A 17408-nucleotide genomic window follows, 5' to 3' on the forward strand; every position below is an offset into this window, starting at 1 on the left:
TGGTTACTTAAAGGGAGTCACAAAAGGAGACTTTCTGTAATGTTGATTAACCCATTTTGCCATGGAACACAGATGCAGTTCTGGCCCATGAAGTAAAACTAACAGCCTTCAACGTAAAATTTTGGTCAGCATTTTATAATTTTACAGACATAAATTCACAAGTCACTATAACACCAAGTTGCCTGACAGTAGAATATATAAAAATATTCTTAGTTGAGTTACTACGTTTTATTAATGTTACGTTACTAAAATTTTGTGTTATTGAGCCTTAAAAGAAAACCATATACAAGTTACCCCCTAGATTTGCTCAACCATTAAATCCCCCCCGTAAACAGAAGGCAATGTGATTCCCAATAAAGTCTACACCTGAAGTTCCCATTTGGGGGGCACGTTGTAAGTTCCAGGACTGATGTTCTTCACACTGCACACCATCCACCATGTTTTGGTGAGTACGTGTCCATCTTTTTGTAATGATCCTGGTGGGGATCTCAGGCTCAGACCAGCTAGTAAATTAATGAAGGTGGCATCTGCTCCTTTGACTTTTCTGAGCATGTAGCAGCGACTGCTAGACTGCTTAAAATGTCTTTTAAAAGTTAAGTTGATGAAAACAGCATACAGTAGAACTAAATTAAACCTAGAATTGATGTGCCTGATATATCCAGCATGACCCTCCACCCCAGGGACATTGAACCCTGATGTCTCATTTCATCAATGCCAGTTGTCTCTTCCCTGCCTACAGATCCATGAGTCAAAGTCACTTGTGCTTCCTCCCTGGACTGGGTGGGCACATCTTCATTTCGGCACTGCAATAGGTCTCTCTGCCAGGGAGGTACTGGTCCATGGGTGCAGGCAGGTTGGTAATGGTCTGTATCATTTGGTGGGGCGCCAGCTCCGGATTTCAGACCCGGCTGTTGTTCCCACACCAGCTGAAGGTCCTGCCCACCATTTTGTAAAATCGTTCGTTGTGCTCACTGAAGTAATCGCAGAGCTTGAGGAGAATGCTGCGGTTAACAGCAGGGTGTGGGCGCCCCTTGGACTCATCTAAGCACTTCTCCCGGCCCTCCGTGTTAAGACAGTAGAAGCCTTTGGTCTGATTGAAATAGAAATTGGACCTCAAAATTTTTGGACGCAGTTTTAGAAATCGTTCTACTTTTTCAACTTCTGAGAAGGGGTCTTGGATGAGAACATCTCCATCCACAATGTGAATTTGCCCCAGACTAAAGAAGCGCAGCCAGTTAGTGAGATGAACATCGTAGAGGCTGCGCTGAATTGCCTTGTAATTAGTGTTCAGCTTCCCTTTTCTTAGAACCAGTTGCTCGAGCGATTGAAAGGGTTTGCGCCTCTCCTTCCGATTATACAAGACTTGAGTGTAGTCCGAGATCAGCCGCTCAGCTGGGTCCCTCACAATTAGCAAAAGGCGAATGGAGCTATTCATATCATGGATCCGGGCAGGGGCTTTGGGTGATGCGAAATAGCCCGGCGTTTTCTCCACTGTCAATTGATACGGTAACGACAATGGCATTTGCGCAAGGTACCAGCCAAAACCCCTCTCATAGTTCTCATCCAAGTTGAAAAAGTGAATTTCAGATCGGGCCACCTCAATGTCTGGGTGCAGGTTGAGCATCTCGAGCAAAGCGCGTGTGCCACCTTTCCGGACTCCTATAATAATAACACGAGGCGTTCTCCTCGAGCTGTTAGCAGCCATAGCATTTGCAGCGGCTTCCTCCTCCATGGCAAGTTGGGTGACCATTTCAGCAGCCCTGATTACCTCGAGGCAGATACAAAGCTGCAAATGGAGCAACAGAAGAAGAAGCAAGGCAAGAAGAAGTGTGCCAATCATGGCTGCACCTGTCAAACAGCGGTCACTCGAAGGATCACAGCTGACAAGATATGGGAGATGTACAGTCCAGCAAAGCCCCTCAGGATCTCAGCTTTAGGATAAGAGATGGCCACGTATGGATAAGAACAACCTGTTAAAAAGAAGAAAAACAAGAAAACAGTGACATTAGCAGGGTGTAAGTGGAAATGGGCACCTAACGGGGGCACATGGTGCCAAATCTCTTTAATAACTATGTCACTCAACTCAATTATTATTATTATTATTATTATTATTATTATTACTGTGGTGGGCTGGCACCCTGCCCGGGGTTTGTTTCCTGCCTTGCACCCTGTGTTGGCTGGGATTGCCACCAGCAGACCCCCATGACCCTGTAGTTAGGATGTAGCGGGTTGGATAATGGATGGATTATTATTATTATTATTATTATTATCAGTAATAGCAGCTGTAAACTAATAGACCTATTCAAATTAGCTCTGGCTAGGGCTTTGGGTGTTGCCCAATAGCCTGGCATTTTTTCCCTTAACTAACACTAGAAATTGTTATTTCAATTACAAATTAAATATTTAAAGGCACTGCAAAATAATTCAGATATGCTGTATTGAACCAACCTATAAAGCAACTAATTCAGTCATCAATGATTAATTGACTGCACAATCAACCAATTATAACTAATTAACCTAATATGAGGACCACAATAATGACTATTATAAGTATATTGTGTATGATGATCATTATAAATATATTTTATATGATGATACTACACTGGCACACCTAAAAAAAAGAGATTATGCTGTGCCTAGTAGTTTGCTAATTTATTATTATTATCATCATCCATGCATTCATTTTCTGTAACATTATCTATCTACCACAATGACTTAAGGCCACTTTAGATGAGACAAAAGTCCATAAATTTGATGACCATACACACTGCCAACCTCACAGTGGGCCAGTTTACAGCTACTAGTGAGCAGGTCTTTGGAATGTGTGGAGTATTGAAGTTCCTGAGAAAAAAGGGCAAGGAAAGAACAAGAGATTTCCACATGATAAGTGGAAGATGAAGAAATGAAACCCATAGTCACTAGATGTGAGAGGCAGAACTAACCATTGTGCTACTGTGCCCTCCTTATTATAAACCCGTACAGTACAAACCATACAGGTTTTACTTCATTGTTTCTCTGTGCTAGGATTGCCCGTGTACTCATTTCTTCTGTTGATAACCCTTCGGGATGAAATTCTTCAGTAAGATTTCAATATAATAAGTCTTCTTTCATTGGGAACTTAAAGTGAGGGAAACGTAAAAATTAATAAGAGCTGAGAGTGCAGGAACTGTGTCTGACAAAAAGCATTCACACAAATGAGAGGTGAGAGGACCGTGGGTGTGGGCCATTAAATGGTTGAGAGGAGGGCAATAGTCTCATCTCAAGATTTTCTTTTATAATAGAGAGGTGTAAAATATGAGACATTCGAGAGGCAAGTGCCTCTTCTGTCTCTGAAGTTTAAAACACGTGTGTTCCTTACCGCATCACTACCCGATGAGCATTCATTGGTTCATTTTGTTGTCAGCTCTCCTGCATGCATAGCCCGCCCCTTCGACTAACAAGAAAATCAAACATGCTTGACGTTAGCGTAGCCAGTCACAGACTAGTTGGTCTCACTCACTGGGTATGTCTTACTAGGCGATCAGGTTCACAGAGCTACACCCCTGACTGCATCCAACTAACTAAGATTATATAAATGAAGGCCTACAGCTGAGAATTGCTGGAAAAGTTGTCTAATGTGACATGACGTTAACAGAGAATGGCTGACAAATCAAAGACATGATTGAAAAAAAATCAGTCGAGAAATAAAATACAAGAAAAAAGTCCTAAATGGAATTAGAAATCCTGAGCCCTAACTACTATTATTTTTTTGAAATATGAATGAAATCCATATTTTTAATGTTAACTCTTTGAGATATTTCAGGTAAGGAAGCCAGAGATTTTGAGGTTAGGTAATTATACTCATTAATTATGCCGATACATTGCTTAGTGATCAGCATACGGAAGCAAGAATTTCACTCTACCTTGTACACATGTGGCACTAAAGGCCCTATAAACCTTCTCGTAGTTTTGATTGCCTACCAGAACCCATCCTAAATAGGCAGCACATGATAACTTAAGACATTATGTAACTACAGAGTCAATGGACCAGCAACAGGTAAAGCAACTGCTATGATCCCCAACTCCTATACATTTTGTTGTAAACTTCTGTACTATTTCTGTTAATCTGTACACAGATTGTAAGGTTTGAGATTCAAGGAGTACAAATTTGGGGTTTAATTTTGTGTTTAGAAAAAATTCTTTATTTAGTCACCTTTTATTTTGATGTCATTTTGTTTCTCATTTGCGCGCCAGTATGCCGTATTTCTGTTTCTGTCATCTCCATGAAGATCCTTCCCAGAATTCCACAGGGAGCCTTTGTTTGTGACGTCAATTTTGTGATGATACAAAGGTCACCCTAGGCATGGATGGGCTATCTGAGCTTGACAGATAAACCTTGCTTTGCAGTATTAAATGATCATTATTTAGTCCTTCCTGGTTTTCTCAAATCCCTGCTTTTGTTTTTGAGTTTTTCGTTTTTTTATCGCCTTCAGGCTTTGATCAAAGATTTCGCTGTCTACCAGTTTTGACCTTTGGTTTGTTGTTTGACTTTTGATTCTCCTGGTCATTTTTCATTTTCTTTTTATTGTCTCTTTCAAGTCAGCAAAGCAACAGTAAACACGGCTATACAAAGATTGACACAAAATGGTGCTGATAAAGTAGTGTCATCAAAATAATAATAACGAAACAGCAAGCACAATTTAAATAAAAATATAAAAGTCACCATCTTTTGTAAGTCACTTTGGATAAAAGCGTGCACAAGAGCAAATAAATGTAAATATAAAAAGCATGTACAATACACCTGATATAATGTTTTGTTCCTTTCTCTTGATATTTTTGGTGATCTATGCAGCTAAACTGGCATCTTATACTCTGGGAATTTGATTTTGATATTAGTTTTTCTCTCACTAACTTACTTCAAAACTTAATCATTTTTATTGCCTTCATGAAATGCCATTTTGGAATGCTGTTAGACACCTCTGTTTTAGTGGCAAGAGGGTCTGCCATTGTCTAAGCAATACTCACCAAGCTTTGCCAAATTGTGCAACGGATGTCATCTTCAGCATGACCTATGACATCTGGCTATCCATGTCTGAATAAAAAACTTTACAAGTGATTTAGAGTACATGTCTTTCTTACCCTGCCATTTTGACTTTTTTTTGGTTCCGATTCTTGTGGCTTTGTGAAAGATTGATTTGTATTTTTGCCATTGAGCCCTAGATCTATTTTTTCAACCTTGTTACATCTCCTGATCCTTTAATTAATTGTCTTTGTCTCTTGTAGTGACACCACACCAAGAGCATGGAACTGAAATTCATACCAATAGAACACTTGAGCAAAGGCTACCCCTGAAGTTTTCATTTTAATTTCCCAAGCCTCCATCATGTGACTGCTGCATAATAGGTGTTGCCTAGCAGCAACCACAGATGGGCAGGGCTAGAAGGAAATGACACTCAGAAGGAGGGATTGGGGCGTGGCCTCAACATATTCCAGGTCTGACTTTGAGTGGAGCTGCAGGCTGCGCCTGACATACGGTATGGAAAGTGTACAGATTTCAATGGGAAATAACAAATGGCTGATTAAACTGCCAGCTTGAATTCATCAAAAGATTTAAAGAGCATAGCTACAAATCCCAAAACAGAAATACAAAATTAGTGTGTGATATAAAAAAAGGAATTGGACAAAATCGATTAAGTTAATGAGTAACAATAGGTAATGATATTACGCAGTTGGCATCAAAAATAAGCTTTCCATTTGCCATGTAATAGTTATTGCAGCTAAAAAGTACAAAACTCAGTATGGAAACAGCATGTGTGCCATCCACCAATATCAAAGCCAAGCGGTTATTAATCATAATTTGTGTCTAGTAATTAAACAATGCATTTAATATGTAATCTGTTTTTATTTAGGCTACAAGTTATGTCTTACTTCAACCTGAATTTTTAATTAACTTTATAACAATCGGCCATTAAGTGGGACAGCAGCATGTTTAAATAAGTCTGTTTTTATCTGTACTTGCATGCAAGTGGCGCATGGCAAGGACAAGCTCTAAACCTACTTTGTGTTGTATGGTTTTCCAAACCAGCAATTAAAATGAGTTCTGGTGTTTGCACAAATATCTGCTCACATCTGCTTTAAGTAGAAATTTGTGCTGTGCACAAAGATGTGTTGTCTTTTTTACTAAAGCAAAGACGGTTTAAAAGGCAGTTGCAAAAGATCCAGGAGAGCTGACTGGAATGATGCCTTATTGCACCAGATTAGGGGGCGAGTGCAGTGCCAGAGCCCCTGGGAGGGCTCAGTGAGTGGAATAGAGACTCACAGAGGCCTGGTGATGTATGAGGTGGCTCCCCTGGGGGCAATTATGTTAAGCAAACAGGAACAAAGCAAGAGTATGTCAGAGTCCGTTTCCAAAACAAGATAATTAATAACCCCATCTGAGACACCAGCATGGCAGAGGTCCTGTGTGCCACTGGACACCAACTTTATTTATTTGAGTTATTATTAGATTTCTTACTTGCTGAGGGAAGAGTTTTCCATCAAAAGGTAACACAGATTTTACATTTTTTGGGCAGATATCACTCAGTAAGTTCAGCTTAAAAAAGCGTTTGCCACATGTTTATTTCCTTTCCTGTGCCAAGCTGCCCAACAGGAGTATAAGGAATTGCTGCTATTAAACAAACTTGGCACTATTTATAATTTGAAGTATGCCACACTCCTCCATCAAGGCCTTTCAAGGGTGTTTGTGTGTGTTTGTGCATGTGTGCATATATTCCTTATCCTAATGAGACTCTCAGCAATGGTGCATTGCCGTTGTTCAATAAGGAGCTTCCCGAACATGGAATCCACCAACTTAAAGTGTTGTTAAAAATAAACAGCCTTGCTTGCAAGAAGGAAGAGCTCTTTTTGTGCTTCTTAGGAGTGGCAGGATGGCTTTAATGCTTAAATTGGAAAATGAAGGATGAATTGCAAAATACAGCAAAGTATCAAGAAAAGAGTTCTGGCAGAACAAAGGAGTTGGAGAAGTAGACCTCCACACCACAATGACTCAGGGATTGTCTCCATCATTGCCACATTTAGCATCTCCATGGCTGCACCAATGAAAGGATTAAGACATCACAGACAAAAGATGGAGCGATCTCTTTTACTCTGAAGGGTAACCTAACACTGGATTGTAAGAGTGAAAGTCCACGTGTGACAAAGTTGGTGTTATGGTATCACCAGAATGCAAACCTGTTTAAAGGAAGGACCAAGAGAGCAATCATTAAAAAAGCAAGAGACTAAGACCAGGGGCCTCATGTATAACGGCGTGCATAGAACTCGCACTATAACATGGCGTAAGCAGAAAAGCCGAAATGTGTTTACGCACAGAAAAATCCAGATGCAGGAATCTGTGCGTACTCCAACTTCCTCGTTCTTCCGTTACATAAATCTCGATCAGCGTGAAAACTAACGCTCGTGCACGCGCTTTATGTAACGCCCCAAATACTCCCAGAATTACGCCTCTTTGAATATGCAAATGAATATTAATCGCCCTTAAACTCAGCCTTCTGTGAAAAGACAATGGGAAAAGCACGGGGGAAAATATAAGAATTTCAGCGAATACCAAGTGGAGGCAAAGGAAAAATATACTATTTGTTCAAATAAACCGTGGTATAATCAACAAAAGGAAGTTGATCGAGTGACATAGCGTGTTGGAGAAACTTGAAAGCTCACATTCACAAAATCGCACAGTGCCGGAAATAAAAAAGAAGTCACATATCAAAGTTGCCGTGAAAAGAAGAGTTGTAAGCCCACTGTCTGACTGTCATATGAAAGTTTATTAGGGTACAGAGAAAAAAGGCACACGGTGGGGAAAAAGCACAAAATGTCAACTTCAATCTCGACATTTCCACTTTAATCGCGTAGTTTATTTTGTCATTTAGTAGAACATAATAAACTTCATCTTAAAATCGTTTAATTGACCAGTTTCTCAAATCACATCGTAATTAAAGTAGCACGTTAAATGCTTTGTTTTGTATTTGATCTTCTACTCGTATGTGCTCTATGTGTGTGAATCACTACTTGCTTCTTAAACTGGCTCTCTTCCTCCAACTGGACACAGAGTCCATTACATTAGTGATATTACAGCTCTCTGAATAACCAAAATACTGACAGCCCCAAGAGTCCTTGCTTTTCTTTTCCCAAGTAACCGATCGTCATACAATCAGCTCTGTAATAGACGTTAAGCCATCTGTAAGCTTAGTGCCGATTCTTCAAAACGTTTAAAGAACATTGAAATATCTTCGTAGTACATGTTTAATTATTCTATCCTTAACGACACTCCCAGTGAAGAATATAGATTATTTAAATGAAGTTAAAGTTTTATGTGTATAATTTAACAAACATATTTTGCTGCATTTCACCTTAAAAATGATATCGTCATCATATGTAAATACGCACTTTATAAAGTGGCCCAGGTTGTGAGATATTATAACTGTAGTGCAAGTTTACAGTGTGGTGATTGTACTTATAAGTACAAACCGTTCTACAAGGAGCAATTGATTAAGTGCATTTAAAGTTCTTGGGATTAAACTGTTTCTGAACCGCGAGGTCCGTACAGAAAATGCTTTAAAACGTTTTGCAGTGGCTGAGACAGCGTGTCCTTAAAGCTGTATACCGATAATTCTCTTTCCGATCAGCTGCTGCTGCGATTCACACTCAGATACAGTGATATAAATACTCCGAGTCGTGCAGTGAGAGTAATATGGAGAAAGATGATCCGCTGTGGCAACTCCTAACGGGAGGAGCTGAAATAAGAAGAAGAAGAAGAAGGAGAAGTGAGAGTAACAACGCTAAAGCAGTTATGGTATTTGGAATACTATGGCTGTTCCCTGGACCATTATATTGTTACAAGTTAATTACAATCAGATGCATTACACTAATAAACAATATGCGGTCAGTTTCTGTGTATTTATAAAGCCGCGTCATGAAAATAATGAGTAATAACACAAGAACAGTACCATTGCTTTGACGCTGGGTGCCGCCAGTTTGCAAAACCGAGCGGAGAACTTATGCGACAAGGCATGAGGTACCGTGGAAAAGTGCGTGGCTTTACGCCAAGTGTAGGTTTTATACATCGCGATTTGAACGTGGAAAAGTTCTTACGCAACATTTCTGTGCGTACGCACCGTTTATACATGAGGCCCCTGGAAACTAAAGAGAGAATCAAAACCCAATTTTGAACCTAAAATTGAAATCGAATACAAATGTAAGGAATCAGAAGACATGAGGAAAAAACAAAAAGAAAACAAATGTGCAAAGGTTCAGATTGGAATCAGTCAGATAAGGATAATATGGTTAAGTAACATCACTCATTCTACTGTAATTGACAAAAGCTACTTGGCAATTGCAAACACAAAATGGCTACCACAAGACCCAACGTGGCGAATGGAAGTAAGCAAAATTAACATTGAATTCATTTAAAAAATAAATAAATCATACAAGAACAATGAATTCATGAAGATTGGTTGTGAGTGTCATGCAAAGTCCAAATCTTGCTAAAGCAAAACAAGGTGCACAAGCAAGAGAGACTGTATGTGAAGCAATGAATTTGTCTTATTGAAGACAGGAGTTGACCGATCATCAACTGCCCAGCGGATATAAATATATGCTAGCAAAAGAGGACCAAACCTCAAAGACAAACTGCAGTACCACCTTCAACCACAAGGAATGACAAAACAAAGATGGAGAAGAGCTTCTGATTAAAGAAAGGAAAATTGCAATGAACATTCTACCATGTATGCTGGAGAAAGATGACAACCGAACAAATCGGGACAAAGCATCACCAACACCAAGAGTTCCCTAAAAGCAAATCATTAAGTACGGCTACTGTGATTGCAAGAATTATTGACTGCATCTTTGTAGTTAGCATTATGCCAGCAAATGTTTTGTTTTTTGTTTCACCTTATACAATTTCTTGTATTAGGAATTGGTTAGTTTCGCATACCCCTTGGGGTCAGAGTACAGGGTCAGCCATTGTACAGCACCGCTGGAGCAACTGCAGGTTAAGGGCCTTGCTCAAGGGCCCAGCAGAGTAGGATCTCTTTTGGCAGTGACGGGGATTTGAACCAGCAACCTTTGGGATACCAGCGCAGATCCTTAGCCTCAGAGCCACCACTCCGTCCAAATGTATGTAAGGTTACTGGTATTACTATAAGAGTAATAAGCCGTGTGATAAATAGGTTTTTTGCGATTATAAGTTTCTTTTCCTAAATGTAGTCAAAACGTTCAGAATAATGTCACACACACACACAGCGCAAACACAGGAGCTGCGTGTGTGGGAAGGTAAACCAGTGCAGATTAGCTGTGAATTAATCAATGCTGCCATCACATTGTGGGCACTAGAAACTTTATGACTAGCTAAGAACATATTAGTCTAACTGGCTGAAAGAGCAAAATTCTAAGTACAATATCAGAAAGCCAGTCCAGAACAAATTATGGGTAATTCTTTAGATAATAATCAAGAAAATATATTTCATAAGTTAGGTGACTTTTTCTATAGTAGAGAAGAGGATCAAATTTGGCTAGTGTTGATTGTGTTGTTTGTTATTGTCCTTAGTCTGTATATACCTTTGTATATTAATTTTTCTATTATCCTTATGTCATGAATAAATTGCATTATTTGGTTTATTGCAACAAACGTGTTTGTATTACTTGTTAAAAAATAGTCAATCCCCATGTCTGAAAGCCGGTAATGAGTTGTGTCAAGTTAAATACATTTCTTCTTATTTTATATTACAGTCCTTCTAAAAGCCTGTGAAGAGCTGTGTCAATGAGGTGAATACATTTCTCCCCATTTCATGTAATTTTCTTTCTAAAAATGGGAGGAACTGTGTCTTCTTCATCTTCTTTGCCATCTTTTCCCACTCCTATGTGATGGTTGATGTGATTGATCGACCTTCTCCATTCAGCTCAGCCTTGCACCTCCTCACCAGTCAGGCCCTTTTCCTTCAGATTTCTTTTACTTTATCCGTCCATCTCCAATTTGGCTTCCCTCACTTTCTCTTCCCCCGTACTTCCATTCCCATCACTCCTTTGCCCACATATCATTGTCTCTCCTCATCACATGTCCATACCACTTCAATCTACTTTCCTGTACTGTCAATGAGTTAAATACATTTCTCCTTATTTTATGTTGTTGTCCTTCTAAAAACCTGTAATATATTATGTCAATGAGTTAAATACATTTCTTCTTATTTCACACTACAGTCCTCTAAAAAGGTTGTGACAAATTGTGTCAATGAATTAAATACATTTCTCCTTATTTTATGTTGTTGTCCTTCTAACAACCTATGATGAATTTTGTTGAGTAAAATACATTTCTCCTTATTTTACACAGTAGTCCTTCAAAAAGCCAGGAACATATTATGTCAACAAGTTAAATACGTTTCTCCTTATTATCACAGTAGTCCTTCTAAAAGCCTGTAACATATAATGTCAATGAGTTAAATATGTTCCTCCTCACATTACAATCCTTCCAAAGGCCTGTGATTAATTGTGTCAAAGAGTTAAATGCATTGTTCTTATTTTTTGTTGTTGTCCTTCTAAAAACCTTTGATGAAATATGTGAAGTTAAATATGTGTCTTCTTGTTTTACACAGTAGTCCTTCTAAAGTCCTTCTAGAAAATCTGAACACATTTCTCCAGTTTTGATGTCACTACACTGGTTACCTGTGTCTTTCAGAATTGACTTTAAAATTCTGCTTATGGTTTATAAAGCCTTAAATAATCTCACTCCATCTTATATATCGGATTGTCTGACACCCTATATTCCAAATCGTAACCTTAGATCCTCAAATGAGTGTCTCCTTAGAATTCCAAAAGCAAAATTTAAAAGAAGTGGTGAGGCGGCCTTCTGCTGCTATGCACCTAAAATCTGGAATAGGCTGCCAATGTGAATTCGCCAGGCAAATACAGTGGAGCACTTTAAAACACTGCTGAAAACACATTACTTTAACATGGCCTTCTCATAACTTCACTTTAATTTAATCCTGAAACTCTGTGTATTCAATTCATTATAATAACTATTCATGGTGGCTCTAAAATCCATACTAACTTCTATTCCCTCTTCTGTTTCTTTTTCCGGTTTCTTTGTGGTGGCGGCCTGCGCCACCACCACCTAATCAAAGCACCATGATGTTCCTTCATTGATGGACTAAAAGTCAGAAGTCTATGTGACCATCATCATCAAATCCTTTCGTGAGAACCCTAAATCCAAAGAGGACTGTTTTCATTTATGTTAGGTAGAATGCCCAGAGGGGACTGGGCGGTCTCATGGTCTGGAATCCCTGCAGATTTTATTTTTTCTCTCCAGCCGTCTGGAGTTTTTTTTGTTTTTTCTGTTCTTCCTGGCCATCGGACCTTACTCTTATTCTATGTTAATTAATGTTGACTTATTTTTCTTACTGTGTCTTTTATTTTTCTATTCTTCATTATGTAAAGCACTTTGAGCTATTGTTTGTATGAAACTGTGCTATATAAATAAATGTTATTGTTGTTGAAAAAGCCTGTAACATATTATGTCAATGAGTTAAATAAATTTTCCTTATTTTACACAGTAGTCCTTCTAAAAGCCTGTAACATACTCGTATTATGTCAACGAGTTAAATACATTTCTTCTTATTTCACGCTACAGTCCTTCTAAAAGGCTGTGACAAATTGTGTCAAAGAGTTAAATACATTTCTCCTTATTTTGTGTTCTTGTCCTTCTAAAGCCTGTGATGAATTGTGTCTGCAAGTTAAATACATTTCTCCCTATTTTTCACAGTACTCCTTTAAAAGCCTATAACAATTCCACTTTTGTATTCCACTGGAGACAAAATTGTGTCTGGCCAAGTCTTAGCGTGCCCAGTTTAGCTGACTTCTTAGCTGCTGTATTAACTTTAACCCCTTAGAATAAAATCCTCTACCTAAGTCCCATTCTTGGATAATTTTAAGGTTAGCGTCAGCTTATAATTTTCTTTGAGTTTGACATTTCCACACTTCATGTATCATTTCATCAGATTCTGTGTGTTTTTTAGAATGGCCCATATTCACCCCACTTTTTTATGTCGACTGATCTTTTATGATTAATTTGGGTAAGTCACTTTGGTCTGGAACTGAAGGCCGAGACAAGGAATGGAGGATCAGATCTTTTAAAAATGTCCTCTTTCAATGCAATGCATAAGGGATGACCAGCTTCAGTGTAGGCCACTGCTGGGTCTGTCAATAGGAAAAACGATCAAAGTAGTAGAGCCAGGTGGCAAATGAGAAACTCTGCTCTACAGATGACTGCCCATTATAAAATAGCTCAATGTGACTGTGTGCATTGTTGCATGGCATCTTGTTCGGTGTACGTTCCTGTCTTGTGCCAACTATTGCCAGGATGGACTCCACCTGCAATTTTAATAAAGTGGCATTGAGGTGAATGAATGAAAGACATTAACCTAAAAAAAGAAAAAGAAGCAAACTTTAATTCATGAGTATGTAGAGCAAAAATAGGTGCATTCACCTAGTTGAATAAATGACACGTGATGGCATATCGGTGACATTCCAGGCACTGCTGATTGATCACTTGGATGTCAAATCAGAGTTTGAGAACCCCTGCTTTATTCAACTTCTGTTCTCTTAGTGTCACCCTTGAAATTGCACTTATATACGTTTCTAAGCTTTCTTCTTGCGATTTCTCACCACTTACTTCACACGCCTCAAGCACGGCAAGAACAAAGGAGGCGAGTGCTGCTTTCTTTTTGTTGGTGTGCCATTTATCAGGCTTGTGCAGCCTGCCTGCCCTACCATAACAGGATAATATGGGGAACGCTAATGGTGCCAGCACCCCTGCTGGGAGCAATTTCACACATTGTGCTACATCCTGGGGAGCGTAAAAAGGCTCCTTTCAACCCAGTCGGTGTCCTTTGCAGATAAACTCCCTTTCCATGCCGCAATACTAGAAAGACGCTTTACCCTCCCCAGGTACCCTGCTGGATGTCGTCTGTCTCACCTCCCAAGGGACTGAAAAATGGGGTCAGTTGTTTAGGAATAAACTGCTAGTTTGCCCGCATAGAGCTTATGCCAGCATTCACCTGGATCCCAAAAATGCTTCAAAAGTTAATGTCTGTAGTGATGACCTTGTTCTTCTGTATTCATCATTTTTAATATAGTGGCTTGCACTCTGCATGCCATGCCACAAAGCCCTTTACAAATATATCATGCCAAAAAGAATCGACACATGTCTAGAATGGTGACTCTGATGGTTTGTATTGATCCTTCTTTTTATATAGCACCTTGCAGTCTTTGTCCCATGCCACTAAACACATCAACAAACTACAGACCAATATGTCAGGTTCACCCCACCACCACATCTCCCACCTTTAGAGACCTGCTCTATTTCCGATTAGGGGTTCACTTGGGCAAGACAAGTGCCCAACCTGAAGGAGAAGCCTGAGTATGACAGATCTTGCCCCCACCAGGCCAATCAATTAAACCAACATGCACATCAGAGCAAACTGGAATACCACAGTGAGGCAGAAGCAGTGACTGCTGTGAAAACACGTTGCCATTTTAGTAATCACTTCAGACACCACACATTTACTGTACAGCCAAGCAACAGCAGCCACTGTGCCACTGAGCTTACCCACGATAAAAACAAGACAATTATATGACAGCAAACCTTATGTTTCATGAGTGTTCATTTTTAACAAATTTAATAAAAAGTAGTTGAAGTGCTCACAGGTGGACGAAGATGCTCACTAAGTAACCAGGATCAATTAACAGGAGGGAAGAACAGGCATCTCATCAGGAAACCAGCAACATCTTAAGTGTACCATGGTGCAATGGCAGGTCACATTAATATGAACCGTCCATTACTGAGCCACCTTCAAGGCTGGGAGAGCTTTTCATGGCAGCATTGAGAACAAAATAGGAACCAGCCTTGAACAGAGTGCCAGTCCATCACAGTGCCCAATGACATATTTACCATTCACTACAGTTTTGCAATAAATCCTGTGGTTGGTGGACTTACCACCCCTTTATAGATTTTTTTCACCAATGCACAAATACCCAGCGTATGCAAACATCTACGTCAAATGCGTTTTTGGTCGCTTTAGTGTGGACGGCAATACTTTTGTAAATGGTATGAAAACACTTATATGAACAAAGAGAATATATAAAGAGAATACAAATTGAATGAAAATGTAGAAATGTGGATGTAGCCTCAGTCAAAGTTCTACAACAAGAAAACTGACCAGCTGATGCAAAGTGAAATTGTGCAACAGCCACCCACAACATTTCCAGGTTTGACAGTTGGGTTAGGCAGGTCTACAAATGAATTAATAATTTGTTTAGTGGTAAGTACTTGGTGATAATCTTCTAGATGGGAGGAAACTTTTGGATTTATTATTTTGTCTTACGGTTTAGCCAGGGCACTCTTTGTTTGTTTATTTTGTTTATGTTTTTGATAAAATCTGATATATACTGTGACCACCTGGGGGAAGTGCTGCAGCTCCACAAACCCCAGGCACAATTGCACAGACGCAAATCACAGCAATAAATTTTCAAATGATCATTTCTTTCACTTTGGGAGCACTTTTGGGAAAACCAGAAGCCCTAGAAAGTTGAGACTACAAATCCCAGAAACTCCCCCTGGCAGCCCCGATGGAACCCAATAGGGCTGCCCCATGGGACTAGAGATCCCATCATGCCCTGTGGGTATCTGTATTTAGATGGTTATGGGGGTTGGGAGCATTTACTGATATAGCACATAGCCACACCCACCACATGACAAATCAACTCAGGATTCCAGATTAGGACCCAAGCACAGCTGTGCAAAGGGTGACCCATCAGCATCACACTAGTCCAGATGGAGTGGAACAGTGTGAGATTTTATACGGTGTCAGGGATGCCAGGGGCCATGACCCGGCCGGGACGCCAGGAGGGACCGGAAGAGGGTCAGAGCCCTGCCTGGATCACGTGGGGTTTGCCTTCCGGGTTGCTTTGGGGGCCACGGGTCAAGGGCATGGAAGCCTTTCCCTGTAGGGGCCCGTGGTCACCGCCAGGAGGCGCCCCGATGTCTTGGAGACTTGTTGCCCCAGCACTTCCGCCACACCAGGAAGTGCTGGGGAAGACCTTTGGTGTTACCCGGAGGGCTGTCAGGAGGACAGCTGGCACTTCCGCCACGCTGGGGCGTGGCCAACGGAGGAATGCCGGGAACACCTGTTGCTCATCCGGGCACTCTATAAAAGGGGCCGTCCTTCATACATTCGAGGCTGGAGTCGGGTGAAAGCAGGACAAGGCAGAAGGAGAGGATGAAGGCGGCGCAAAGAAAGGCATCGTGAGACCAGGACTTTGGGATAGGGGTTTGTGCACTTGAATGGGTCTGTGTGACTGAAGGACTCGGGTCTTTGTGACCAGAACAATTGTATATACTGTAAATAAACGTGTGGTGGTTGTGCAAAACAAGATGTCTGCCTGTCTGTGCCCGGGTGCCGTTGACAACGGTGGCTGAAGTGCCAGTCCTGCCACCAACCCACAAGCTTTCCCTGCAGGTTGGAGCGCCTGCTTGCAGGGCTGGAAGCAGGTTAATGGACGGAGCAATTGCAGGTTAAGGGCCCAGTTAAGTGGAATCATTTCTGGCACTTAGGTTGTTATAATTTTATTTCTTTCTTTAGTAACTTTTTCTAACAGTTGGCTTAATTTTTACATAAGCTTCATGTTATGGAGATCATTATCTTACTTTGGTTTTGGTTATACCTGCCTATCAAAGACAGGTATTAGAATAATTTAAAAGCATTTGCAATCTCTTGCCCTATATGTATCTTCAGCACCTTTCTTCAGTATCCATGTCAGAACCTCTCTTGACCCTCTCAAGCCTGTCCCCGTGAAGCCTACTTCTCAGACTCTGTCATTATTTTTGAGGTGCCTTGCTCATCACCTGTCTGCATTTATACTCTCTATCTTTGAAAGCAACTCTCTCAGCATGGCTCCTATGCTAATTCTTCTCCAGGCGTTTTGTCACTTGCACTTCCTTTTTTGATCGCATCACCAAAGCCAAACTGACCAATCACACTGAAACCAAACTGGCCAATCAGTTGGCTTAGAGGCAGTGGACACACAGGCCTTGGTGTTTTAATATACGGTAGATTGTTATACAACAATGTCATCTTTGTTTTAGAATACATGCCACCATGTTGAGTTTTAGCCTTCCGGAAGCAGAATTGGGTTGCTGGGGTAGATATAGCAGTCCCATCAGTTTGAGGTTTTTACTTTTATTCCAGTCCTATTTCCCCATTACACAGTCTGCCTTCACAGTTATCTTTCAACCAGGGTCTTTTCTTTGGCTGAGTTTTACTTCTTGTTTTCATGAGCAGGGCTGAGTTTGGAGGTCTTATAGGCATTTCCTATAATGGAAGACATTT

General features: G+C 40.3%; 1 protein-coding gene across 1 annotated transcript in view; it reads right to left on the reverse strand.

The window, feature by feature from the left end:
* Nucleotides 1-287: 287 nt before the first annotated feature.
* The window catches only part of LOC120539750 (heparan sulfate glucosamine 3-O-sulfotransferase 1-like), a 71683-nt gene continuing 54562 nt past the window's right edge, over nucleotides 288-17408 (reverse strand). Inside the window, exon 2 of the mRNA XM_039770132.1 lies at nucleotides 288-1970. Coding sequence (XP_039626066.1) covers nucleotides 899-1840 — 942 coding nt within the window. The 5' untranslated portion in view covers nucleotides 1841-1970 and the 3' untranslated portion in view covers nucleotides 288-898. The remainder of the gene's footprint in view (nucleotides 1971-17408) is intronic.

The sequence above is a fragment of the Polypterus senegalus genome, chromosome 11, assembly GCF_016835505.1.
Source record: "Polypterus senegalus isolate Bchr_013 chromosome 11, ASM1683550v1, whole genome shotgun sequence".
NCBI lineage: Eukaryota > Metazoa > Chordata > Cladistia > Polypteriformes > Polypteridae > Polypterus > Polypterus senegalus.